We start from the raw sequence: 25,752 nt of genomic DNA on the forward strand, positions 1-25,752 counted from the left end.
GATGTTTCTGATTTTGCCTACTTTTGCTACTTTAGTACTCTTTTGGTAAAGCGGTAGCGTAATTGCAACGGGGAACCAAGCCGAGCTGCTCTTTTGTTGGCAGCGGAGGTGAATACGCTGCGCATCTAATTAGCTGAGAAAAGGCGTTGTCGAGACCATAGTTACTGGCAGTCCGGGGAAGGCAATCAAGTCTAGTGAGAAATTGAATGCCTTGGTGAGCCGTGCCTGAGACAGGCCGCGGACGGGAAACGATTGACTGCTCACGTTGCACAGAACAAGTGCCTTGCCGCCCCTGGCATCTCGCCTGGGTCACTTGTGCGACTGTGAAAGTCTGTCTGATGTAACCCTCCGGCCCTTCTCGTGGCACCAAGGCTGCCAGTTGTCCATTTTTATGTGGTCTGGCGTGTCAATCTTCCTTTTGCTTTCGCTGTCTTCGTTCCTGTTGTCACTGCGGCTCTTTTGTCCAAATCCACGTCTGTCAATCTTTTGTGGCAACATGACGAATCAGAGAGTTGAGTTTGTCGACACTGGGAATGTCTGCTCTGGGGCTTGCAGTGCAAAGCCCAATCTCTTGCCTCAGTGTCCGGACAAAGTCCTGCTAAACATTGCCACCCAGCTAGCCAACAGAGCCGACATCAACAGCCTTTTTTGCAGCAGCCGCTAGTGTTACAGGGCTTTGAACGATTTTTTGTACAAGTTTGACCTGGGGTACGATGAAAAGCGTTCTTCGGCGCTATTTTGGGCATGCTGCTTATCAAAGTATGGAACAGCAAGGAATGCACTCAAGGCTGGCGCTGACCCCATTGAGGAATGGCCAACAGACATGCAGGAAGTTTTCGGGAATTATTCGCCAGAGTTTGAGCCGTGTCGGAGATCCTCGACAGGTAACGCGCTGTATATTGTGGCATTACTTGGTGACATTGAGATGGCCAAACTTCTGATAGGCTCCGCCAAGGCAGACTTCAGTGAGCCTGTCGCACGTCGCAGAGAGCCTGATCGGAAAGACTTACTTCAGCCTGTGCGATGGGAAGATCCGCCCATGCTATCAGCCCTGGGGATGGATTGCGCCGAACTACTTTATTATCTTCTGCAGGTTTATGGCGACGGCGTTGTGAATGTTCCTGGCAGCACAATGCTCACCCTTGCTGTGCGAAAAAAGCGTCCGGCATCTATACGCGCGATACTGCGCGACGAGACATACACAGACCCTTTGGGCGCAGACGACGTCAATGGCCTAATACAAGCTATCTATAGCGGCGACGCAGGCTTGGTGCGTCTAATCCTAGCGAAAAGTCGCTCCGATCCCAACGTGGTCCACAACAGGGAAGACGACAGCCGATGTCCCAGCGGCATCCGCGGTCAGACACCACTGGCCGTCGCCGTATGTCAAGGCCACGACAGCGTCGTCCGAGTCCTGTGCGCCGATCGGCGCGTCGACATCAACCTCGCCGGCCCCAACTACCGAACACCTTTCTTCTACGCCGTGAGGAATAGTCGCTGGTACATTGCCGACATTCTGTACGAGCGCGGGGCAACCTACGACGCAGAACTCGCATTTGAACAGGCCTGCGTCGATCGCCGGCTTGACTGGATGATTCGCCTGATACGGGTCACAGAGTTCAACGAATACAGATTGCAGGACTGGCACGACAAGGCGTATGGGCATCTGAAAACGTGTTTGTTCTGGCTTCAGGTTCGGCCCGAATTGGACAGGAGACGAGACACGTATGCGAAGAATTGGGCAACGGGACAGTCGCCTGCTGTGAATGAGGCAGTTCAAAGATAATTTCAAAAGAAAAAAGAAAAGAAAAAAATTAGGCGATAATTGAATTGGCTAGCTAGCCTTGATGCATTACCTAATTTTTACATGAGCGAGAATTTCCATACGCCGTTTTAAAAAAAAGAATGGTGGTAACTTGGTTTGTTTGGTGGCACTCGTCCTTCTGCCAACGCTTCTTTGCTCACCTGGACTGTGTCTTGTTACAATCCTCATACTACCAGCTTCTTCTTTCAGAATAAATCTCACTCAGGCCAACAAAACAATTCACGGCCGTGCTTGTGATGACCTTCTCACACGCTCAAGCGTGCAGCGACTACAGCTCGTGCGCAGCTCCGTGCAAACGCTACAAAGGTGAAACTCGCAGCAAAAACAATCAAAAGCTTCAACATGCCCCCAAGCATCTACGAAGAGTGTATTGATTACACCTCCATCCCTCCAACTGCAAATCTGAACCTCGCAACAGCGCTCAAAAACTTCAGAACCATCCACGCTTCTCCGAAGCGCTAGATCAATCACGTTTCTTTTCTCTCTCCACGGGAAACGAACAGGATAAATTCGTTCCAACTTGCGGATAAAATAACTCGCACAATTTCCGTATCTCTTGAAGCCTGCGACATCAGGAGACTCGTGCAATCGTGCCGCCAATTTGCGAATCTTCTCGGCAGTACTGAAGAGGTTTAAGTTCCAAGCAATCATCGCATGCACAGCCCTTTTGCTCCGCCTAGCGACTATTTCCGCCCTACATATGCCTGAAAAATGAGTCTACTTCGATTTCCCAACGAGATAACTCTCGAAATCGCCGTCTGGCTCGACATATGCGACATCAAGCACCTCGTACATTCTTGCCGTCGCTTTGCGCGCCTCCTGCACGAGTACCTCTACAAGCGTGATGTCTGTGAAAAAAACGCCTTCTCTCTTTTTTGGGCGTGCAAAAACTCTGACCGGAGCGGCCCCGGCTGGCACTATCAAACAGCCAGCTACGCTATCGCTGCGGGTGCCGATGTCAACATTGCCTGGGCCATGCCCAAGCGCTTTATGAGTTAGAGTTTCCCCTAACTTCTTATCCTCCCCCTGAACGCATATCGCCGATTCTACTTGCAACTACCAGAGATGACACGCCAATGGCCCAGCTCTTGGTGGAAGCCGGAGCCAACATTGACCTGGAGCTTTCTCGTGGTTTTTCGCCCATCATTATAGCGATATCACTGGCTCACAACGAAATGGTCCAGTATCTGATTGAGCAAAAAGCTAATATCCAAGTCACGTCGAAATATAGGACTGGCCCTCTCACTGAGGCTGTTATCCGCGGTTATCTGGGTATCCTCGCATTGTTACTTTCGGCTGTTGACGACGCCGACGAGATGGCTTGCAGTAGAATCACTGCCATCTTCCAGGCAGTTTTCTTGCAACAAACCGGCAATTCTAGAGATGATCCTTCGATCTGACAAGCTTGATCCGAACAGAGTGTGTGTGAGAACTTTGGCCCGTACCGCTCTCGTCAGAGCCTGTGAACGTGGCAAGCTGAAGTGTGTCGAGCTCCTATGCAATGACAAGAGAACAAACATTAATTTCTTTGATGTCGCTAGCGCTTCACCAATCCAAACGGCTATCGATGGTGCTCATTGGGATGTTGCTTTGTGCCTCATCAGATCGGGGCGCCTGCAGCAAGGGCTGTGGGGACGTTACTTCAAGAGTCTCTGTCGCGACGGCAGGGTCGGAGCACTGGGAGTCGCCGAGGAACTAATTCGGAGGGCAAAAATGACGAAAAGTATGGCCTCTCGATGGAAAATGGCGGCACTACAATATCGGCGCCCGCAGCTTCAGAAGATTATCGGCGCAAAGCTTGCGGAGTGGAAATGGAGGCAGTAACTCACTGCAGGGAGGAACTGTTGCTACTTACATATCTATGAGTGGCGAACAAACGAAGCTGACGCGCTGTGGATAGCTATCCAAGATCAAACAAGAAAATTATTGAAATTGTTCTTACGCTGCGTAAAGGTTCGGCAAGATGTGAGAGCAAAAGGAGCGTTGGAGAACGGCGCATTCGTATTTAGGCGTAAAGGTGCCTTCCGTTCTCTTCTAGCATAAGCACGACCCTTTCATGCGACCTAGTATAATTCAAAGCTTCGTAAATCTGGTTACTTACCAAAAGGTCGATGGGCAAGCATTGCAACCGACATGCTTTGATGTGACGTGCGTAATCACGAAGTGCACGGCGTTGTTGCCATAGGATGGGCGAGCGACGCTTTCTGCACCTAACTAGTAGCTAGCCCTGGATCTCTCCTGCATTTACTCCAATTCTACAATAATCAGTCTTCTCAGTATTAAACCATGGTCTGGACCTCGTTGACATGACTACATGGATGTGCCGTCGGGTCGCCGCTGTTTGTAGTGCTGCTGGGCTGGCAGCTCCATGCAAACGGAGCTTCACTTTACACAACCACATCAGCACCTGTCGTCTTCAGTTCTCGCATCAACACGAGCCTGAGCATACCTGGTTCATCCCTCTCTAAAAGGACAAACTGTCCAGTATGGAGCTCCTCAAGTTCCCCAACGAAGTGGTGCTCTGCATCGCCCACGCCCTCGACAACGCAGACATCAACAGGCTGCTGCGTACCTGCAAGCGCTTCCACAGCCTTCTGGATCCGTACCTCTACCAGCGTGTCTCGCGCGAGCCCATGTCTGGCATCTTTCTCTGGGCGTGCAGCCCCCGCCCAGGGGAGTGCCACACGCGGCGCATGTGCACGGTGAGCAAATGCATCACGGCCGGGGCCGACGTCAACACCATTTGGCCGTACGACAACGACGACTGCAGCAGCTGGGCGACCGAACACGTCGACGAGGTCCGCTGGACAACGCCCATGTGCCTCGCCGCCGGCGCGGGCGACGCAGGCCTGGCGCGGCTGCTCCTGAACGCCGGCGCCGACATCAACCTGGCTGCGTGCTGTGGCCTCCCGCCCATCATCATCGCCATCATGGCGCAAGAGGCCGACATGGTTGACTTCCTCCTCGAAAATAACGTCAACCTCGGCGTTGCGGGGCCGGACTTTGCTGGGCCGCTCGCCATGGCCGTGCGGTCCGGCGGGTACGACGGCGACGGCTGCCACGACAGCCGCATCTTCGACGCGGTGCTGAAAGCCACGGACGACGTCGACGAGAGCAGCCACGGCAGGACCACGGCCGTGTTCGAGGCGGTGATGATGGCCAACAGCCTCGCTCTGCGCGCGCTCCTCGACACCGGCAGGGCCGACCCTAACAAGACCCCGTTGGACAGCGACGGCGAGACGCCCCTCATGTTTGCGTGCTCCAACGGCTTGACTTACATCGCGATGCTGCTGTGCGAGCACTCGACGGCCAGTGTCAACTGCGCTGGCAAGACCGGGCAGTCTCCGTTTGCGTGCGCCATGGAAAATGGACACTGGGATGTGGTCCTGTACCTGCTCAAGCTGGGCCGCGTGCGGCTGCACGACTGGGACCGCTGGTTCACGTACATATGCGAGGCGGGTGACGATGGCAGCGACGACGACGAGAATGTTGGTGGTGAGGATGCGGCGGCAACCAGGGAAGCCGTGGCGCGGGAGATGATCCATAGGGTCGATATGACGAAGGAGCGGGCCATGGTCTGGACGTGCATTGCAGAGGACTGCGGCCTGCCCGAGTTGAAGAGCAGCATCCAAGCAAAATTGGAGGAGTGGGAGCCTGTCGCTTAAGGGGATTGCAAGGGCATGACGGAGCATGTCATCAGGAGTTGATGGAGGTCATAGTTTGCTATAATAATATCGCTGTATAGGTATGCTTGCTAGGAATCATCACAAATAGCAATGGTGAGCAGTTTGCAATTGCCGTACTGGCATTTCTCGTTGGGCGGAAACCACACCTTTCTAATTGTGTAATTCGTTTTGCTACTCCGCAGCCTGCTCAGGCAGGCAGAGATGCCACTGCCAGAAAGACTAGTCACGTCTCGAAAATGTAAGAAATATGATGCATTTTTCAAGCAAATATCTAGCGAGGGTATCTGGCATCGTGGCGGGGCCAAGTGCATGGTGATTAAATCTACTCCAGCTTTCATAATAAGCAGCCAATCCATGTGCGCATTGTTTTGCGTCTATCCCTAAAGAAACCAAACTCCGATCATGCAGTGTGTAATGCTATTCAATGCGGTGCGGTAGTCGCAAGCTCAAAGTGAGTGCGGCGCAAAGTCGTTGACAGGCGGGGCTAAATTTTCGGCGGCCACAACTTGGACCTTGGTGATATATTCTTCTTGGGCCTCCAAGTCCATTGGTGTGACAGGTCCAGGACTACCCAAAGGCTGTAGCTGCGGGGAAATTGGTCGTTGTGGCGTTGCCGGACGTCGTGCATCTGGAACAGGCAGATTCCTTAGGGCCGCCGCATTCCCGGGCAGCATACTCGGCTTGTAAGAGCCACCCAGCGCCATGGATGCCTGTGCGACCATGTCACGCTGGTACTGTTGCAGGCGCTGTCGGGCATCATCGTTGCCCTTGTATGTGGTGCCGGTGCCCTGTGCATCCGTCTTGGCATATGACGCGACGGACTCTGAGACAAAATTTCGTTGATTTTGCAGCTGTCGCGTGCGTCTTTCGTAGTTGGATGGGTAGTATTTGCCGACCGGCAGGGGATGGTCGTGGAGCCCTGAGGGCATGTACGAGGATACGGGTGTATGAGTGCTCTGCCAGGACGGTGCCGCTGAGGCAGACGACTCTGTCGGGGCTTGCATGTCGAATTTAATTTCTGGATTCTTTTGGCGGTTTTCGGAGTGAAAGGGATGTGGGCGATGAATGCGACACTTGGGGTCCTCGTGCATGGGGAAATAGCCACTGTCTCGCGTTGTTAGCCTCGTGGCGTCTTGTAAGTGAACACGCATGGATGGCTTACCCAGGTAAGTCGCCGCGAGCAGACAAGGTTTCGGTGGGTGTAAAGACTGAAGCACCCGACTTTTTGGAATTTGGTAGATCAATGGCGATAGGGCGAGAGCGAGGCGACTTGAGGGCCGGAGACTCGGAGCCGTCTGTACGGGATTATCAGCGGGTTTATATGTAGAAGACGAAAAACAAGAAAACTGGGGTGGATAAGGGCAACGGTGATGGCTGGCACCGTAATGACGTGGGCGGTGGTGACTAGCGTGGGCGAGTATTTGGTGGTGCTTGTTCGACTTACGTTTTGCAAAGAATGGATTCTCCATCGGAGCTAGCACGGGCGTGCCTGGCGCTGAGAGTACTGCATCGCCGCCGACATCTTCATCGCGGGCGCTGTTATTCGACGTGAGGGAGAGTTCCGACGAGTTTGAAAGGGTGCGTCCAAAGGTTGGTCTCCGGTACGGCAACAGGAAGCCCTGCGCCTTGTTGAGGGATCGTGCAAACGACATGGCGGCGGATACGACGGGGGACGGAGAACGCCAAGCGTGAAAGTACTGGTAAACAGGTGCGTCACCACAATGGTCCTAGCGCGGGAACAGCCCAGGCATTCTTTGATCTCGGGGGTTGATGAAGGCACTGGCGAGCTAAGAGGGAGGCGATCGGTTTATTTAAAGGGGAAAAAAGGAATCGCAAAAGAGAATGGGAGAAGGAAAGGAGAAGAGAGTCAGGCGAGATAAGTCTTGAGGGAAAAAAGTGAGGCACAGGGAGATTAATAAATCAAAAAGCCCTGGCTGGCTGGCTGGCAGCAGGCTGGCTGGCCGGTCGCTTCTTGGCTGTGTCAGGGTGTGCGGCTCAAATCTGCAGGGTCGAGGGATGGCGGAGCCCACTCGTAGGTGAGTAAAGACGTCACTGCCTCGTACCGGCGGGCAGGTGGCTGGAGCACGGGGTGGAATGCAGAGGATGAATGGTGCGGCGATGGGAGAGATGATTTAGGGGACCAAGATGGTGGCGAGAGACTAAAATGAGCAGATGGAAGAATGACAAGTTCGATAGAGAAAAAGATGGGAAATATGGTTCGAAAAACTGGAGGTTTCAAGCTGCAAACAAGGGCATGCAGCTCGCAGCTGGGCGACTGGCTGGCATGGCTGGGCAGCTGGCAAAGGATGGTCAGACCAGATCGACAGCTGCCCACGGCCGGACGGTGCGTAACGTTAGGTACTGACTGAGTAGTGTGCGGCTGCTGGTGGTGGCGATGGCGATAGCGGATGAGTGGCTGATGCTCGCCCGGAGGATTATCCCCGTTTGGTGGCGCAGCGCCAATACTTACAGGGCACTTGCCCACTATAACGGTTCGTCGCAGGCGGGGTCGGTCGTCCTGACAGTGGGATGCACCGCTGTACCAGTAACCACTCGTCTACCAGTACCTACCTAGGTACCTACAGCAAAGGATCCTCCTGTGGCCTTCCGCAAAGGCCCCTGTAAGCCACCATGACCCCTCTCCTCGTCGTTCGTCAACTCGCGTCGCTGCGAATGGCTTCTTCCCCTTTGCCTTCACCTCCTCCTCACCCACACCGATTTCGTTGGCGTCTTGGCGGCTTGGCTAGCACTGAACCATCCGAGACTTGCATCCACACTAGACATCCATCAGGCAACTCGCGCAGCTGGTCGACGCCGCATCCCGCACGCACATCCACACAACATCCTGGGCTCCGCTGGGTGTAACGGTAATATCCAGCCATGCCTACGAGATGCCCGCCTATTTCCCTCGCTGTCCAGTCCACCAGATGTCCTGATGCTACCTCTGATGGCGTGCATTGTGTCTTGTGCATCGCCCGCAGCTGCATCGAGTGGCCACCGTGGTTTCGGGGACCAGGCGAAACAGAATCATGTTTGCACCTGGTGAGACGAAGTGCGACTGCGCTGCTCATCCGGACCCTCCGCTTGTCATGGGACGGACGACCCTCTAAAATACTGAACCACTGCTGCAGTGTCCGGACATCTTGCTACCGGGACTTTGCGATCGGCACACTACGGCGGGAGGCAAACAAAAATCGCAAATGAAACACCAGTCTGCTGCAGTGTGATGGACGGCGATGCTTGCTAGGGCGCCTGGCACTTGGCGCCATGCAGGCATTGCGTCAAGCCGCATTGATGGACACTATCTCGGCATATTTGACTAAACTGACAAGTAACATGAAGCAGGATTATCCCGGCCAGTCAGGTTGCACTGCTAGCTACCCGACGAATTTTAAATCGCCAGCCTCTCCAAACAACCAGACTTCAATCTCGTCGAGCGCATCCCAGTCGTTGCTCTCCTGCGCCAACATGACCGTCTCGTCGTGCCACCCTATAGTCCGCTTCACCTTCTGCAGCGACTCGCCCGCCCGACGCAGCCCCTCAAAATCGATAAGCACCGGCTTCTCATTTTTATCGAGCATAATATTCGCCGGGGTGATGTCGTTGTGCACATAGCCGAGCTTGTGTAAGTGGCTGACGGCCGATCTCAATTGCGGCATCCGACCCCGCATAGTCCTGTCCACTAAGCTGCGATCGCCCTGCACAAAATGCGCCTTAGACAACCTTTGAGGGTTAACTTTTTCAAGAAGAGTGTGTTGATACTTGTCGAAAAGCAGCCCTTTAACTCGGCCATGCCCTAACAGACAGCCGCGGTATGTAGCGAGGTTGATATGGGGAGATTGTCGCACCAGCTCGCACATTTCGATTTCGTGCTCCATGTGCACTTCCAGCTCAGGGCTCAGATAATCCTCCCACTTTGGCTCTTTCACCCAGCCATCACTGATTGGCAAGGCAGCTTTCCAACCCGACCGAACAATCGGGCCCCTATCTTTGGTCGGTATTATTTTGACGTCTTCGAGTTGCTCGAAAGCGGCAGGTGGCTGCTGCCGGTCTCTCCACTTCCCGACGTAGATTTCCCCATCGTGCCAAACAATAATTTTGAGAAATATTTGAAAGTCGCCGCCGACTCTTTTTCGCGCCTCATACCACTCAATAATTTCCATTGTCCGCCAGGAGATGATGAAATATGACGGAGATGATGAAGGGAGCAGTTCTCGGCACGCTGATATGGCGGCAGCGTGACACTTGAGAAGCGGCACTGACTCCGTTAATTAGTGTTTGCAGTCGGGGTGGTTGTTGTCTAGCAACCAAGCTAGTTTTCACAACATAGTTTCCCAAGCAACCGTCAATGAAAAGAAGGGAAATGTGAGTATACTGATATTCCAGCAACTGGAAGTTCTGTTCTGCCGCTTGTGCTGAGGCGAGGACAATTCCCAGTACAGGAAGCTGGCAATGTGCTGTGTGGCGGTAGCACCGCCCAGTCGCGATCCGGGTCGCGACCGCTCCATGAGCTAGCCGCGCGTCATGGAGTGAAAATCTTGTTGGTAGTGGGCTCTAGGCAGTAGGGCCGGTGCCGAAGCAAAATACGCATAAATGAAGCGAGTCGTGTCATGAGACTGGAAACGTGTTCACGACGAGACGCGTCCCGACACGTCGGTAGTTCCGCATAAGTCACAAGGTTACCATCTTAGATTGATGACAAGAGGAATGCTCATGTTATGATCAAAAGGTATCATAGTAGGTATTTAACACTTAAGTAATGACCAGTATGACCGCCGGGGACACCATTGACCGGTGAGCCTTGCGATGGCTGTCACTATCTGTTCTACTTGTTTGCCGAAACCGACAGCGAAAACTCTTGGTCTGAGAAAGAGAACTACGAAAGAGACGATCGCGAGTTTCTCTACGTCTTAGATGGCAGAACCTTGGACGCATCGCTTAGGACGTACTGCCGGCGAGGCAACAACTTCGCTTGGCAAGACAAAACACTCCCACACGGGGGTACTATCACGACGTTTGCAATGCTGAATAGTAGAGTAGAACGAATAGTCAAAGAGACTATTCGAGTTCAATCCTATTGAAATCTATAGCCATGTCGTTCTTTGCTGGGGTGGCCAACTGCCCAGAGACAGCTTCTGACGGCCCGCCATCTAATTTGATCGTGAGAATTGAATATCGTCTCGAGGTTTGCCACCAGTCTCGTCTTTGTTACCATTTGTACACTGCAGAAAAAAAAACATCGAAAGTCAGCCAGTTCTCAGCAGGGAGAAGCAAAAAGGGAAAGGAAGCGTACGATCTGGTGGCATCTGGCAAATCCGCACACGTTAAAGTCGTGTTCGCGGTGGCACATTGCCAGACAGCCCTGACATCTTGGGGTGAAGTTCTGCCACTCGTGGACCTTGGGGAGGTGGCCGCAGCCGTGGCATTCGCTGGGCTTGGTACCGTTCGAAGCCAGAGGCTGAGCCAGAGCGACGGCGAAGAAGAGAGTGACGACGGCGATGGACTTCATTTTGGTCGGTCAAAAGGTTTGATGTTTGGGAGCGGTGTACGAGAGTCAAATGAAATGTGATCAGGATGGCTATGGGAAGAATTCAGAAAAGGAATCAAACTAAGACGGTTAGTGCTTGGAAAAGCCGTCATACTATCAAGACCCGGCTTGTAGTGGCGCACCCAGAAGATAGCTTGGCGAGGGGCGTGTTGGTTGGTTTCGTGACAAGCGCGCTACGAATTTTATTTCAGAGGGCTGCCCTAGGGCGCACAAAGTCGCTCGCGACCGAAGCATAAGCCTGTGCACCTTCATTCTGTCATATGTAGAGGGCAATAACACGAAAGAAGAAGACGGAACGTAGTTGTCAAAGAGAACTTGTAACTCAAGAGCGCAACTCATGTATATTAATGGATTAACTACCGTCTACATATAAAGCAGAAACATCTCCATCTGCAACTTCTCCCTCCTTACAGAGCTGTATAGTTCAATCTCACAGCACAAGCGACCAGAAAGCAGAGAGAAATAGGCGCGAGAAAGCAATTTTAGGCGCGACGGCAAGGCGAGCTGGCTGGGCTCGGGGCAATGCGTATTCTGGGGGGGTTCCGGGAGCTCGTCGGGGCACCACCGGGGCCGCCAATAAAGACACAAAGGCCCGGAGCGGCACTTCTTGCCGTTCCTTCAGGCACGGCTCAGCAAAAGAGAGGTACCAGGCACTTGGGCCACCACGCTCGGTCCTTCCTTGCCGCCAGGTTGACGGTTCCATTCTTGACGACCGGAGTTGCAGCATTGACTGTCGCGGTCGCATTCTCGTCCGTCTCATTGTCTACATCGACGGTGATGGCCTTGCAGAACCGAGAGACGCAAGAGGATCTCGTCATCAGACGCTTCTTTGGGCACTGCGCAGAGGGACCGCCGAGAGGTCAGTCACACGATTCATAATCAAAGAAATGAAAAAAAAAAGGCAGTTGGACGTACAAAAGGACCGCAGACTTTGCTGTTGCAGCGATCCAGCGCGTCAGTCGCCAGGGACTTGTGAATCTCGGCCGCGAGATCGTTGCAGCGCAGGATGCACTTGTCGCAGCTGTCCTTTTTGGAGGCGCGCCCTTTTCCCTTGCTCTTGATGGTCATGGGCAGGGCGTTGGGCGCCAGGTCAATGCGGCCGGGCACCTCTGGCTCGTTGTCGGCGATGGCGCCGGCCGCCGCCAAGAAGGCGATGACTGTCACGATCTTCATCTTGAAGAGGAAAAGTGGGATGATTTTTTTGTGGATACAAAGAGAATTAAAAAAGCCAAAAACGAAAGGAAGAAAGAAAGAAAGAAAGAAAAGAAAAGAACAATGAGAGAGGTGGAAAGGGGAGAAGAGGGAGAGTGTGAATGGGTGGGAGGCTGTTGGCTTTTGTGCGCGCAGACGGACGACGCCACTAAGGATATGCGGGGAGGCTGGAGGGGGATTTTGTAAACATGAGGCACGCGAGCTACGTGAGGAGATTGACTTGGAAGGCAAAGGAAGATGCAAGATGAACAACAAGGCCGATTGTGGCGCGTGTACATCGCAGCAGCGACGAGCGGGAACCAACACTAACCCACGAAGTAGACTCTTGATGAGGACTGGCATGTAGCAGCGACATGATGACAACCTCGCTTGACTTTGCTCCGCAGGGAAAAAGGGATAATTACTAGCAGCTCAACAATTATTTTGAAGCGCGTGCGTGACACGACGAGACTTTAGAATTTTGGCTAAAGCCCAGCTATTGATATAAAGGCGCGCGTTGGGCTGGCACTGCTGCTCTTTAGCGCGGTGATCCAAGTAGTCCAGCTCATTTTGTTTCTCGAGCTCTTACAGCAACGAACCTAAATCTTGGCCCAGGCGCCTAGGTTGGAAATCTGGCCGTGTGCAATAAGAGGGACCGTTCTGGCTGGTCAGGCAGAGTAGAGAGAGATGTTGAGTTTGGCTGTACTGGAACTGGGGGAAACGGAGCTAAAAGCCTTGCGAGAAACATGAAAGTAGGAAATAAATAGAAAGAAGGAACCAACAATCGGAGCTAGCACATTTTGTTTTTCTTTCTCGCAATGCATGATTGGTTTCAAGACAGAGTCACATAAGATTGTACACAGTGCTACAGCGCAGCTGCGCACCTGAACATAGCTGGGCCATTTTTAAAGCCTTGACTGCACTCTCTTGCCAAAGACGAGCTTCTTTTGACAACTTTGCCGTTTGATATTGCCCGGGTCAGAGGATGAATACCCGTCGCTATTGGGCAGAAGTTGAGCACGGCCCGCCAACCGCATTCGCAGGCGCACCCTCACCAGGCTGTCGTGGGCGCTGACACATCGCCAGATGGATGTTGAATCTCAGTAGCAGAAGCACTGTCATAAGATTTATCCTCTCTCTCTTTTGATCCGCACGTGAATCTTGCTGTATTTCCCACCCTGCAGATATAAAAGACGACATCGGCCGCGATCCCCACGAGGTCACTACCACGTGGACATGCAGATGCTACAGCAGCCAACGACGCCCAGCACATCAGCTACACCTGCCAACACCAACGCTCAACGGGATCGCTTCCATATCACAGAAGCATGGGTATACTACGTCGTAACCGCCATTGACGGCGTACACGTGCCTCTCGCCGCGATGCTGCGTCTCGGGCGCTCCAAAGACTTGATCCTCGATGCTCGCAGCGTTACCGCGGTCCTATCCTCCCGCCAGCATCGCGACATGCTCCTCCTCGAAAGGGCTCTCGCACAGGACTATTACCATCCCATACGCACGAGACAGCCCCTCGCCGAGCTGCGCGACTACCAGCTCGAGTTCGCCACTGGCTTCATGCCCATGGGCCGGGAGCCTCGCTACGCCTCCGCCCAGGGGCTGCGCGAGTTCCCGCACACCTCGGTGTGTCTGTGCGAGGGCGCCGGGTCGACGCACTCGAGTGACTTGTCCTGGTGCGCTGTGCCGGCGGGCTGCGAGGGCTGGCAGCCGGTGCCGCTGGGGACGGTGCGAAGGCTGGGCAGCAGGACGTATGCGCTGATGGTGAGGGACGTGACCGACCTGGACAATGTCGAGTAAGGCACTGCGTTCAACAAGAGTGATTCGAGGACGCGGCAGCAACGAACGGACATGAAGGCGCAGCTGGGGGAGAGCTGGTATCCCATGTCGGCGGCCGAGGTGATGGAGTATATCCAGGGCAGCAGCAGAGTGGAAGGCTTCGCTAAGCTGGGATTAGGGACGATGGAAACCGTGGAGCCAGAGACGCTGCGAGGGGACTCACTGACCTTGCCTCCAGATATATGTAATCCAGATACGCCTCTGCCGTAGAAGACGATGCCGCTGCACGCTAAGCAGCCGGCGTCGCTCGTCGACTATGGAATAATAGCACTGCTACAGTCGGTCGCCTTGGGGGCCGCGTTCGGTTGGGCCTGGACAGGCCGAACGAGTAGCATTGTGAAGCGCAGAGCGCAGACGCAGGGGCGGTTCGAGTTTGAGATGATGCTTTTAGCTTCTTCCCTCTCCAGTTGTTGTTGAATTACCTGAAGACTAGACACTGGGGAGGACAAGGGATCAAAGGATGAGAGAGCCCAGCATGCATAAGATAATGAAGTAAGAATTAGCATTATTGTATAGTTGTAAATAGATATACGCTCAATCATGACAAAATCGCCGAGAAAAACAGCCGAACCGCACCGCATGGAAATCATAATCGTCTTGGGTAGTAGAGGGTATCTCGAAACAGATGTGCCTTGGAGGGTATCGAGCCAGCGCGGGCCAGCTTCTCCGTCGCTGGCCGCCTTCTTAACAAACAGCCTTGAAGTCGAGCCTAGACGCGAGCGCGGCCGGTGAAGCGGCTACGGACGTCACGGTGCTTCCACCAGTAGCCCGCGGAGCCGATGGTGACGAGGAGCCAGAGCAAGGCGGCGGTGAGGTCGACCCATATGGCATTCTTCATGCGCATGATGGCGCCGTCGCCGCCAGTTTGGGCATGGAGGAAGAGCTGGGCGATTGTGTTAGCAAACATCTTGGCGGGGTTTTTTTCTCTCCTCTTGTCGCGTCCGTTCAAAAACGAGAGAAAGCTCGAGGCAGCACGTACCTTGGCAAAGACGCCAAAGAGCGTAATGTGGAGGATAAACAGGACCAGGTTCCAGATCGGCGCAATAAAGCCGAGCGCGTGAAACACAAATGGGACCAGGTACGCGATGCAGGTGATGCTAGAAAGGCAGCCGACGACAACAGCAAAGACCTGGGGAAAAAAACGAAAACGTTAGCATTTGCCGGGCAGTCGGGAAGCAGGACAGAAGGAAAAACGCACCCATTTCGACTCGACGTGGACATGGGCCTCGCGCCAGCGCTGGACGTCGGTCGCGTACAGGCCGATGATGGCGAGCCCCAGCACAAAGAGCAGGAAGTAGACGGCGGCAAAGGCGAGGTAGCCCTTGGAGATGTTGAGGCGGCTGAGCATGGCTGCGGTGTCTTGTCGTGCGCGGCGGATGGGATGGAGACGAAGAAGGTGAGAAGAGGAAAATTTATTCCTGGGTGGTGCGATTGATGAGGGATGGGCTCATTTGCCTGGGCATTGTGCCGGAAAGCTTGATTTTTTGGGAGGGAATTTATTCACCTTGTTATTGGCAAAGGTCCAGTTGGCTTGTGACGTCAAGGAGGCGCTAAGCCGGGGGCGGCATGGCGTGTTTCTCTTTACTTTCCCAGCTTTCTTTATCCGACTTGCTTTTCTCTCTTCTTCTTATTATTCTAATCATTGCTCCATTCTGCTTGTTTCTCTCCTTTACTATACTTTGCAGCTCGTGGTGTCTGTTTCTGCTGCCCCCTTGTCTGGGTGGCCTTGCGACAGCCTTACAGCACCAACACCAAGCTTTCAGGGACTAAAGGATGCTGCAGTGGGGCCCTGAGATGGCCTGTGGCGGTCTGGAACGTGCGGCTCAGGCTCGTCCCGACGCTAACCTACGTCGGGTTGCACGCTGTGTTGAGCGGGCGAGTGCGAATGTATGGGCAGTCATTTACAACTCTTGTCCGTGCATGTCTGTGTTGGAAACGACGCCGTTGTAAAACAGATCCGTAGTGGCGCTACACAGCAGCTCCCGTCGAGTTGCCAGATTGGGCATGCCGCCGCAGAAGGTGAGTGAGGCCGCTGTATCCCGCCTAGACCCTTGGGAGAACCAAAGTCAAAAGTACACCGCCGCAAACCATGATGGAAGCGTAGGCTTGATGGCTGCGTGAAATAGAAGAGGCTCGTTCGTTGTTGTCGTACAGAAAAATGACAAGGACGCTTGTTCTTTTGAGAGCGAGAGGGAAGTGCCACCATTGTAGGCGCGCGTGTTGTACAATCGGTTTCCTCTGCTTATGCGTCTGAGACGTTTGAGTTCAGGCTGAAATCCGCCAATAATTCATGTTGTACATGTCTAATATACAATGTGCTGCTCGACAGCCTCTCTTATATACATACGAATACACACATCGCCCGCACCAAATTACGGCACCGACTTGGGAATCTTGATCATGCCGCGCTTGCGATCCATGTGCGGCGCACCATACCTCCAGCCTAGACCCTTGGGCGAGCGTCCGTCGGCACCCGCGTCATCGACATTCATCTCGCGAAAGCGAAACTCGTAGCGGTCCGACTTGACCCTCGTGGTGGCTGCCTCCTCAGCCGCTTGCTCCTTGGCCAGACGTTCCGCAAACTCGTCTTCGCTCTGGCGCTCCGCTTCCTGGAACGCGCGCCAGTTGGTCTTGCGCGAGGCGCCGCCCTTGTCGGCTACGTTTTTGCGCTCCATTTCGATGAGGCCGCGCTGCGGGGAGCGCTTGTCAACCGACAGCATGTTGTCGTAGAACGCCGCGGCGGCGTCCTCGCGCGTAAACTCGGTCGACTCGGCGACGGGCACAAACAGCTGCTGCATCGTGTAACGGTGCACGTGAATGTCGTTTACGGGCTCAAACGGCGTTTGTGACTTCTCGCCGGCGTAGTAGCCCCATTTCGGGAGCAAGCCTTGAACAGCCTTGGCGTATGGTGTAGCAAGCTTCTTGCCCTATTTGAATGTTAGCCATTAAAGGTCCAACAAGAATGTGTGCGCGTGTTGGATCAATGTGGATGAAGGAGCTGCAGTCAGGCGTAAAAGTGTAACCATTTTGATGTCTTCAAGACTAATCGAAAAATTTATAAAAAGTAATTTCATCATGCGAGCGTGTTGGTGTAGTAGAAGAAAAGACGCAAAACGCAAGAAACTCACCGAATTGGTCCACTGCTTCTGGGCCTCCTTGAGCCTCACAATGGCCGCCACGCGACGCACATCCAGGCCCATCTCGGCCGCAATGGCCTTGAGCGCCACGCCCTCCTGGGTAGCGCGCTGGTAGATGAAGCGCTTGGTCTGGTCATTCACCACCGGTTCGCTGCGAAACAGCGGATTGTTGGGAAACGGAATGTCCGGCTCGCCGGTCAGCGTCCCGGGGCCGCTGTTGTTGGCGAGAGCCTGGCCCCTCTGGCTGTGGATCCACGAGTACATTTTCCGTCGCGCAGCGCTGCTCTTTTCACGACACTGCGTTGTAGAGAAGGCGCATTTCTGTAATGTGTTGGTCGCAGCGGCGGTCCTGCTCGAGGATAGGAGAAGAGCGTCGGCGGCGGCCAGCGGCGCGCGGGTCCCGACACGGGGGGGCATTATGAAGGTGCGGAAGACAACGCTATGAAAGAAATAAAGGCAGTTGTGTATTGGAAGAGGAAAGAAAAATTAGGCGAATGCGGGCATGGCAGGGCCATCAATTGATGTAGTCGGCTGCCCACAAGAAGTTGTGTATGCAAAGGAGAATTTGAGGTTTGAGCTTCGGCCAGATTTAGTTGGGGTGGAGCCGGCGCGCGGCGTGCGGCAGTTTGATTTTCCGGATACGCGTTGCGGCGTTGGTCAGACGGAGGGCAATGAGGACGTACTACAATTGAAAAGAAATCACAAAAACAAGAGAGCATCAAGAAGGAATCAATTGAGTCAATAGTATATCATTTTATCAAAGAAGAGGACAATCGTTGAAGCGTCTTCAAAGTGTCTTCAAGGCAAGCAATGGGAGCTGTGTCCGCCTAGCTCCGTGTTCCCGGCTGCATACAAAGGTATAAAGTGCTATATACATGAAACTGAAACAGGACTACGAGTCCGACATTAAAAAAATGGAAAATAGATAGTGCCCAGATCCCAAATAATCTCCCCAAACAAGAATAGCTCAAATTTCCTGGATCGTACAAGTTCGTGTTCTCTTGGAGCCAATGAAAATAGTAGCCATCTGCATGTCATGCAGCATGTACGGCATGTACAGTTAGTTGTCAGCAGCTAGTGAAGAGCGAGATTTCTTAGCCTTGCTCCTGGCAGCAGCCTGCTTTTGGTTGGCTTCCTCCTCGGCAAGGGCAAAGTCCTTCCAGGCGCGCCAGCCATCGTAATCGATGAGGGCCTGCATGCATCCCCATTCTGTGACTTTGCGCTCGAGCCAGACAAAGTTGACGGGCTACGTAATTAGCATGAGTGTGAGCAGAGGAGGCAAGGCCTAGTACACACCTTTGTTAAAAAGTCATTGCAGCCGGCGGCAAGAGCTTCGTGTCTGTCACTTTGAAGTGAACTGGCTGTGAGTGCCACAATAATGACCGGCCCTTTAAAGTGATGCAGATTATCGAGACGGTCTTTGTCGTTCAGCTCGAGCGCGAGCTCCTCTTGGGGTGTGGTGGGCACCGACGAAAAGACGCCAATCGAGTTGACTCGCTCCAGTCGGCGAATCTCGCGGGTGGCCTCGAGACCATTCATAACTGGGAGCTGAATATCCATGAGGACCAAGTGAAAGCCACCGGTCCGCCACTTTTTGACAGCTTCTCGTCCGTTCATGGCTGTCTGCCAGCGTACCTTGAGTCGCTTGACAAAGGCCTCGAGCAGCTTCAAATTGATGGGGTTGTCTTCGACGATGAGTACGCTAATCGGTGGTACCGCCGCCGCCACACCGTTGCCGCTGCCGGCAAAGTCGATGTTCTTTCGTCGCTTAGGGCGCGTGCTAGAGGATCGGTTTTCGAGGGCTCGGGGTGATGGTATGCCAACGCGGCCGGAAGCGTACATGTGTTCGCGACCAGGTGAAAGCATCGGCACGGGAATAGTACCAGGGGGCATGCCCGCAGGATCTGAGGAGTTTGAATGAGTTCGGGAGTGTGCTAGCCGCGGACGGAATTGCTGCATACCGTGGCTGTGACTACCGTGACTTCCATTCATAGTCGAGGAAGACGTGTGCGTCCGCCCAGGGCGGGGACGACCAGACCCCTCTCGGTGGCCGCGGGGTCGGAGTCCCCCTGGAGACGGAATCGTGGGAAGGTGGCCGGTCCCTAGGACGGCAATTGAGTGCGGCTGGCCGCCGCCGGGTGGCATGACGAGCTGCATGTGCGGCGAGGGCAGAGCTCCGACGGGAGGGAAATAGCCTTCGCCAGACTCGAGCGGCCGACCATCCTCGGTGTAGTATACCGCGGCGGTAGTATGTGGGATGTGATGCTGCTGATGGCCATGATGTCCATGCTGGGGTGGGTGTGGCGAAGCCTTGGGCGTTCTGCGGGGGATATCAATAACAATGGCATCGTCTACCGTTTGGCCCCCCGGGTAGAAGTTCTCCAAGGTGCGGCACATGTGCTCATCGGGTTGTAGCAGGCGGTCTTTCTGGTCGCGAGGGTAGAGGCGAAGATGCAAGTCGGGGGCATCAAACGTCTTGCCGAGCGAGTTGGCGTACTTGCGAAGAATGATATCGCGAACATCGTCGACGAGGTCATCCTCGGAGATAGTGACGAGTGTGGGCGACGCATCGGGACGTCTGACCCAAATCTTCCTCGCGTTCACCATGGTGGGCGGTGAAGGAACGCCAAACTCGGGAGCAGGATCAAGGGCAAAGTGCGCTGTGCGAGGCGTCTTGACCTGGCGGATAGCAGGGCCGGAGCCACTGGATCGCCGCGGCGCGGCAGAAGAACGAGACAAAAACTCCGAGGAGAAGTCGACAGCGGCGGACGATGGCTTGGTGCGGTTACGGGTCGAGGTTGATGGCGCTGGCGGCGGTGATGATGCAGTTGCTGCGGGAGTTGAGGAGGAGAGGCCGCGGATGGGGGCGTGTAGAGGGTGGACACGGGGATCAGTGTATGGGTCGCCGTGCTCGCCAGGAGAGCTCTCGGGAGGCCGCAGCTTGCGAATTGGTTCGGTGCTGAAGTTTTCGAATATGCTGTGAAGCGTCGAGGCGGGGACAGAGGTGCCCGGATTGTTCTTGTCGCGGGCAGATGGTGACGGAAGCAACGCGGGATCGTAATAGAGAGGATCCTGGGAGAGGTGCTTCAGCCGGTCTTGAAGCTCCAGGCGTTGGTGGTGGAGAACTTGACCGTCGGTGGGGGGGCTGCAGTCGGCTGAGGGACCTGCAGGCGCTGAGCGAGTGCCCGAGCCGGGGGACGCAGGGGGTGACGGTGCTAAAGGGGGCGCTGAAGCAGCTGGAAGACGTGCCAAAGGCGCTGGAGCTTTAACTTCCAATTTGGCGTTTTCAGCGGGCCGTGCAATGGGTACAGCGCTGCTTCCAGTGGCCAAGGCAGCTCCGCTAGCGACAGCCCCAGCGCCGTCTGGTCCTTCCGCAGCAAATTTGGCACTGTCAGCCCCGGTTCCAACAGACATCAAGCCCAGTGTCGACTTGGGGCGGGGCCTTGACAACGCATGTGTGCCATCCTTGATTGTTGATGGTGGAGGTGGTGAGGGTGTGTACTGGTAGCTGGGTGAGCTTGAAGTCGTCGTCGTGGTTGCATCTGTTGCTTGGCTGCTGGTGCTCTCGACCTGGCTCGTGGGCCGTTGTCGAGCTGCTTGTGACTGACTCTGTGGTAGGCTTTGCTGCTGCTGCCGCGCCTGCTTCGAAGCCGATCCTTTTGATGCCGCGCCCGCCTCGTGCTCAATCAGCTGGCTTTTCGACGGACTAGTCGAGTTGCCGGACGCCGTTGAGCTTCGCCGCCGTAGCGACAGCTTCGACTTGAGGAGAGAGGTCAACCCGGACGGCATCCCGAGACACCAGGAAGGAGCCTGGCTGCGGAATCAATGGCATGCGGGCGCCTGCAAAAAGGATATGAACCAAGCAAGAGAAAGAAATGCGAAATGAGGAAACAAGACAAGGTTTAAACGTCCGAAATACAACCAGACGAAACGTTGGGCCGACGACTTGAAACAAACAACTCACGACTCAGCTGGCTCGGCTACACACTATCCAGGCAGCCGCGTAATACCAGCCATGCAGCTTAGCTGCATTGAGCAAGTATAAAGAAGTAACGAGGAATGTAGGCTCATGCGCAGGCACATGTTACATTGGCAGTTATTGACCATAGACTCGTTTCGAGCTCACAGAAAAAATAATATCCCGAGTCCACGGCATGGCTTGCGTGGCACCGCACAAAAGGCACAAGGCAGCCCAGCCGTGTTGCCCAATTCCGGCGACCGTTTTACTCGACGAGACCCATGCCACAACGCTGCTGTCATCCTCACTCACAGACGAGGGTCCCAGGCTGGCTGTGAGGGTGCCTTGCAAGGATAATTATGGATGGGTGGCTGCGGAACGTGCCAATGAAATTGGCTTGCTCAGCAGGCTATTCCTTTTATCATCAGCGTGCCAGGTTTCTGCTTTCTCCTTCCATCTCGATTCAAATTTCACCACCTTAATTCTGCACCCACATCGTTATACATGGTGGCAATGGCATGTGCTCGTCCGTCCGTCAGGAGACAAGGAGAATTGCAGCCATCTTCTCCCTAGAATTTCACCCTCATCGGAAGGCCGCCCATCAGACTGCCACACAGACTGGTCTTTGAAAAATGAAATCAAGGGTCAGAGTTTGCCACTGCATGAAACATGCAGCCTGCAGGCTTGTGCCGGCGCTCTTTTCGTCGTCTCTTCTGCTTTGCTGACTTGGTCCGCAGACGATACGGTGCGACGCGGGACAAGTGCCGCGACCGGTGTGAAAAGTGGCTGATCCAGGAATCGACACTTTTGTGTCACGGTCGAGAAGGAATGTGAGTTCTGATACGTTTCTACTTGCCACTGTAAAATTTCAACGGAAAAAGGCGCTTGTGATACTTGGGCGCCTGCTATTGCTGCACGCTAATGCAATGCGAGGCTACCGTCTGCCCGCCGCTTTTGACTGTTGAGGTAGCCAACTGGCATGAATCTTTACACAAATTACCTGCTGCAGTTCAATATGGAATAATGCCAGCCATGATTAATGTGGCAGATGTACAGCATATCTGAACGAGCTGCGGAAAGAGAAACTGCTGGGCAAACCGCTGTGTTGGTCTGCCGCGGATACAACGGCAGCAACGGACAATTTATACTGTTGTTAGCCGCTAATTTCCTCGCTGTATCTTTCTCTGCTTGTGCCTCACCACTATTGTCCAAAAATCATGAGTTGGTCTTCTGCTACATGGAGGAGCGCGGTGATTTCCTTGCACGTATGCGCCCGCGTTTTGCACTCGAGTCTTGGCAGATGAGCACTGCCCAAAGGGCGGTCGATAACAATTAAAGGTAATCGGCATCAATTCCAGAGCAACGTCTATGCCAGGCATTATGTCCTTTGATTTTATCTTTTTTCTGGTATTGCATCAACCGAGATTGCGGGTTCTGTGTGCAAATTACCCTAGACAAGCTTCGCACAATTCACTATCGGCGATTTCGCAAAATAATTTGCCGCATGCAATCAATCTGCCCATTAATCTGGAACAGCACTGCGAGTACCTGGATTGGGCTTTTCTGAAGCCAATCATCGGGATAGCGAAGCTGGCTACCAGGAGATTTATCCTGGAAAACCAAATCATAACCCTTAACGAGTTGCCCAACTGGAGCCACTGGAGGCTGAACTTATTGCACCTGAGCAGGTACCTGAAGAAGAACTGATGACGTTCAATAAGATCTTATGGGTGAAGCTCGTCATTTACTCTGATCCTGTTTTCTTCTCTCGTAAATATCACTGCAACTCGATGCTGCCAGCCTCACCAGGGCGAAGCCAGAGACCTAGCTGCGGCGCCTTGCTAAACTAGCGGCTCTCACTTACACCGTTCCGACTCAACGCGCCCGACTCATAAACAAATAACGCGAACGCCGGCCGCATACAATAAACTCTCGACATCTGAGGAATTGCAAGGAAAAGTTCTTTGCAAAGTCTGATAGTCATGGCATCATCACAGCCAAGCGCCTGTCAGCGGGTTCTTGCTCTGCCCGAGCTGATGCACCCCATTTCGAAAACATGAGGTACACGCCAGCCAATCGCGATCTGAAGCGCAAGCTCTGGGGTATCGACCTAGCCATAAGTTGAGATTTCCGATAACCCCCCCCTTGATACGCCCCCTTGGTACATCAAGCTTTACGAGATGCTTCTTTACTCTGTGTGGCAGACTACCTCTACGAAGAATGAAGTTTATCCCAGCTTTGGCGTGGAAGAGGACAAATTGGCCACGCTGGCTACCTGCGCCGGCGTCTGCCGCCTCTGGTTCGATGCGGCCGTGCTGCTGCTCTGGGCGCACCGCGGCGAGCCTTACTTCGCGGACACGCTTCTGGAGACGTTTGAGCCGATTGAGTCGGAGCGGTGGCAGAGCTACGCCGACCGCATGAACCCCGGGCTTTCCTATTACTTGACCCGGCAGGGCACGTGGGCCATGAGTATGAGAAGCTGGCTATGCTGGACGGCTTGCGGTTTCCGCGCCTGTTGGGCCTGTAGCTCCTGGTGGGTTCGGACGGAGGTCTTATACCGGGTATGGAGATGCCGAACTCGGCGGGGGTGAAGAACCTGTACCCAGGTCTTAATTTGTGGTACCCAGGAAGCAATGACGTGTATCCGAGTGCCTGGTCGCAAATGCTGGATCAAAGTACTGTGAGCGCCTGTCTTTCTTTGCTTTGGAGAAGAAGAAGAAGAAGAAGAAGAAGAAGAAGAAGAAGAAGAAGAAGAAGAAGAAGAAGAAGAAGAAGAAGAAGAAGAAGAAGAAGAAGAAGAAGAAGAAGAAGAAGAAGAAGAAGAAGAAGAAGAAGAAGAAGAAGAAGAAGAAGAAGAAGAAGAAGAAGAAGAAGAAGAAGAAGAAGAAGAAGAGAAGACAAAAAAGACATGGTGCCGAGAAAATGATAGGAACAGCACCTGTCGACAAACCTGATGGCGATGATGGACATTGCAAAGCACTTTTTCGACACGTTGCCGCGGCTAGCAGCGAAAAGACCGGATATTACGTTTGAGGACAGGTGTTGACACGGTTGGGCGCTCAGATGGGTGGTGATGATGACAATAGTTTTCTTCTTTGCATTGCCAATCCGATATGTTGCGGGTTGCATATTAGCATGGCCAACAGCCATCACGATTGAGCGCAACACTACGATGAAGAGTGTGCGCTATATCTATACTCAGTAGTCCTTCTGTGATAACAAAGCTGCTAAGATCTATCTTCACTGACGTGGAGGGGGTAATGCCACCCTGGCCTGGCCATATCTTGCCGAATCTTGTACACGTCCTCGGCCACATCCAGCACATCCATGTCCAGTTCCACCACCCTCACCTCCTCCGCCCGACCAAGCATACAGCGACTCCCCTGCAACGGCATCGCCACCTGGCTCTGCCCTATAAACTCCAGCCCTCGCGAGTCTTTACCATCTATGCTGCCGGCGGGACCGGCTGCATTCACAAAGACGACGGCGCACGTGCTCTCAAACGCCCGCGACACGATTGCGTTGCGCAAAAAGAGCGCCTCGCAATCGGCATTCACCTGCCGCCCCGCGCCCCCGTCCTCTGCCAGCCAGCACGACGAGCAGATGACGATGCGCGCCCCGTCCGAGATGAGCGCGCGCGTCGCCTCGGGGAACGCCATGTCCCAGCAGATGATGAGACCGATGCGCCCCCACGGCGTGTCAAAGGCGCGGTGCGGGGACTCGCTGTCGGCGACGACATGAGGCCTCTCGGGGTGCCACAGGTTCTTTTTCTGGTAGCGGCCGAGCAGGGCACCGTCTGGCCCGATGAAGTATGCCGTGTTGGCAAGCTTACCGGTGAATGTGGTGCTGGCGGCAGTGCCCTGGGTCTTGGTTTCTAGCAACGTGCCCGGAACGATGCCAATCTTTAGCTCTCGCGCCAGAGACTGGTAGCGCTGCAGGTAAGAGGCTGAAGTCGCTACGGCGGTCGCAGGATCTTTCAGCTGCTCGAAAAAGTCACCCAAGTAGTACTCGGGTAGCACGGCGATGTGAGCGCCGTCCGCCGCGGCTTTGCGAATGTGGCTTGCCGCACGGTCAAAGTTGCCCTCGATATCCGTTGGCTGTCAGTACGTTAGTCGGGTAATTTAATAGGTTTGACAAGTCATTTGCTCACTTACATGCGAATAAAGTTGGACGAGAGCGACGCGCACTTTGTTTGGCAATGTCTCTGTCATGTTGATGTGTAGCGCTGAACAGAAGTGGTAGTCCGATTGAAGCGTCAGTCGTGAACGGGATTCTGGCTGGCTAACGAGAAGCAGGGAAAGGGAAAAGCGTAGACCTGCGTAACTGCAGTTGACTGCGTACTGATGGTCAGACCAAGAGAGAAATGTGTGCTTATATACTGTCAGCCCTCAGAATCCACCGGTTGTTCCTCGTGGTATAGAACAATGCCATTGAGCATGCCAAGTCCATGAATGACAGCCCCGCGGAGTCCGTGCTGGTCTAGGGGCAGATAGCAGATATCCAAAATAGGATTGCCGCCACACTAGTCATGAACGTGCCCCTCCTTCTCCATC

At 54.1% G+C, this 25,752-nt stretch overlaps 13 protein-coding genes across 13 annotated transcripts; 5 read left to right on the forward strand and 8 right to left on the reverse strand.

Moving 5' to 3' along the window:
- Positions 1-925: 925 nt before the first annotated feature.
- On the forward strand, positions 926-1,786 carry LMH87_001762 (uncharacterized protein; the record flags this gene model as incomplete). The annotated part of the gene is made up of 1 exon (XM_056193093.1): positions 926-1,786. The coding sequence occupies one exon, from the start codon at positions 926-928 to the stop codon at positions 1,784-1,786; it is 861 nt and encodes a 286-aa protein (XP_056050165.1).
- A 750-nt stretch (positions 1,787-2,536) lies between these two features.
- LMH87_001763 (uncharacterized protein) lies at positions 2,537-3,649 on the forward strand (the record flags this gene model as incomplete). Its single annotated transcript, XM_056193095.1, has 3 exons — positions 2,537-2,819; positions 3,057-3,306; positions 3,367-3,649. The coding sequence occupies 3 exons, from the start codon at positions 2,537-2,539 to the stop codon at positions 3,647-3,649; spliced, it is 816 nt and encodes a 271-aa protein (XP_056050166.1).
- Positions 3,650-4,311: 662 nt separating this feature from the next.
- On the forward strand, positions 4,312-5,490 carry LMH87_001764 (uncharacterized protein; the record flags this gene model as incomplete). The annotated part of the gene is made up of 1 exon (XM_056193096.1): positions 4,312-5,490. One exon carries the CDS (start codon positions 4,312-4,314, stop codon positions 5,488-5,490), a length of 1,179 nt encoding a protein of 392 aa, XP_056050167.1.
- A 467-nt stretch (positions 5,491-5,957) lies between these two features.
- Positions 5,958-7,163, reverse strand: LMH87_001765 (uncharacterized protein; the record flags this gene model as incomplete). Its single annotated transcript, XM_056193097.1, has 3 exons — positions 5,958-6,615; positions 6,674-6,806; positions 6,956-7,163. 3 exons carry the CDS (start codon positions 7,161-7,163, stop codon positions 5,958-5,960), a joined length of 999 nt encoding a protein of 332 aa, XP_056050168.1.
- A 1,725-nt stretch (positions 7,164-8,888) lies between these two features.
- On the reverse strand, positions 8,889-9,674 carry LMH87_001766 (uncharacterized protein; the record flags this gene model as incomplete). Its single annotated transcript, XM_056193098.1, has 1 exon — positions 8,889-9,674. One exon carries the CDS (start codon positions 9,672-9,674, stop codon positions 8,889-8,891), a length of 786 nt encoding a protein of 261 aa, XP_056050169.1.
- Positions 9,675-10,661: 987 nt separating this feature from the next.
- Positions 10,662-11,020, reverse strand: LMH87_001767 (uncharacterized protein; the record flags this gene model as incomplete). Its single annotated transcript, XM_056193099.1, has 2 exons — positions 10,662-10,733; positions 10,805-11,020. 2 exons carry the CDS (start codon positions 11,018-11,020, stop codon positions 10,662-10,664), a joined length of 288 nt encoding a protein of 95 aa, XP_056050170.1.
- A 668-nt stretch (positions 11,021-11,688) lies between these two features.
- LMH87_001768 (uncharacterized protein) lies at positions 11,689-12,232 on the reverse strand (the record flags this gene model as incomplete). The annotated part of the gene is made up of 2 exons (XM_056193100.1): positions 11,689-11,895; positions 11,975-12,232. 2 exons carry the CDS (start codon positions 12,230-12,232, stop codon positions 11,689-11,691), a joined length of 465 nt encoding a protein of 154 aa, XP_056050171.1.
- A 1,254-nt stretch (positions 12,233-13,486) lies between these two features.
- Positions 13,487-14,065, forward strand: LMH87_001769 (uncharacterized protein; the record flags this gene model as incomplete). The annotated part of the gene is made up of 1 exon (XM_056193101.1): positions 13,487-14,065. One exon carries the CDS (start codon positions 13,487-13,489, stop codon positions 14,063-14,065), a length of 579 nt encoding a protein of 192 aa, XP_056050172.1.
- Positions 14,066-14,813: 748 nt separating this feature from the next.
- On the reverse strand, positions 14,814-15,452 carry LMH87_001770 (uncharacterized protein; the record flags this gene model as incomplete). The annotated part of the gene is made up of 3 exons (XM_056193102.1): positions 14,814-14,987; positions 15,084-15,233; positions 15,303-15,452. The coding sequence occupies 3 exons, from the start codon at positions 15,450-15,452 to the stop codon at positions 14,814-14,816; spliced, it is 474 nt and encodes a 157-aa protein (XP_056050173.1).
- A 1,024-nt stretch (positions 15,453-16,476) lies between these two features.
- Positions 16,477-17,658, reverse strand: LMH87_001771 (uncharacterized protein; the record flags this gene model as incomplete). The annotated part of the gene is made up of 2 exons (XM_056193103.1): positions 16,477-17,031; positions 17,233-17,658. 2 exons carry the CDS (start codon positions 17,656-17,658, stop codon positions 16,477-16,479), a joined length of 981 nt encoding a protein of 326 aa, XP_056050174.1.
- A 643-nt stretch (positions 17,659-18,301) lies between these two features.
- Positions 18,302-21,030, reverse strand: LMH87_001772 (uncharacterized protein; the record flags this gene model as incomplete). The annotated part of the gene is made up of 3 exons (XM_056193104.1): positions 18,302-18,487; positions 18,538-19,145; positions 19,203-21,030. The coding sequence occupies 3 exons, from the start codon at positions 21,028-21,030 to the stop codon at positions 18,302-18,304; spliced, it is 2,622 nt and encodes an 873-aa protein (XP_056050175.1).
- Positions 21,031-23,379: 2,349 nt separating this feature from the next.
- On the forward strand, positions 23,380-23,812 carry LMH87_001773 (uncharacterized protein; the record flags this gene model as incomplete). Its single annotated transcript, XM_056193106.1, has 2 exons — positions 23,380-23,668; positions 23,727-23,812. The coding sequence occupies 2 exons, from the start codon at positions 23,380-23,382 to the stop codon at positions 23,810-23,812; spliced, it is 375 nt and encodes a 124-aa protein (XP_056050176.1).
- Positions 23,813-24,426: 614 nt separating this feature from the next.
- Positions 24,427-25,410, reverse strand: LMH87_001774 (uncharacterized protein; the record flags this gene model as incomplete). The annotated part of the gene is made up of 2 exons (XM_056193107.1): positions 24,427-25,296; positions 25,354-25,410. 2 exons carry the CDS (start codon positions 25,408-25,410, stop codon positions 24,427-24,429), a joined length of 927 nt encoding a protein of 308 aa, XP_056050177.1.
- Positions 25,411-25,752: the final 342 nt, after the last annotated feature.

Source organism: Akanthomyces muscarius, chromosome 3 (genome assembly GCF_028009165.1).
Source record: "Akanthomyces muscarius strain Ve6 chromosome 3, whole genome shotgun sequence".
Classification (NCBI taxonomy): Eukaryota; Fungi; Ascomycota; class Sordariomycetes; order Hypocreales; family Cordycipitaceae; genus Akanthomyces; species Akanthomyces muscarius.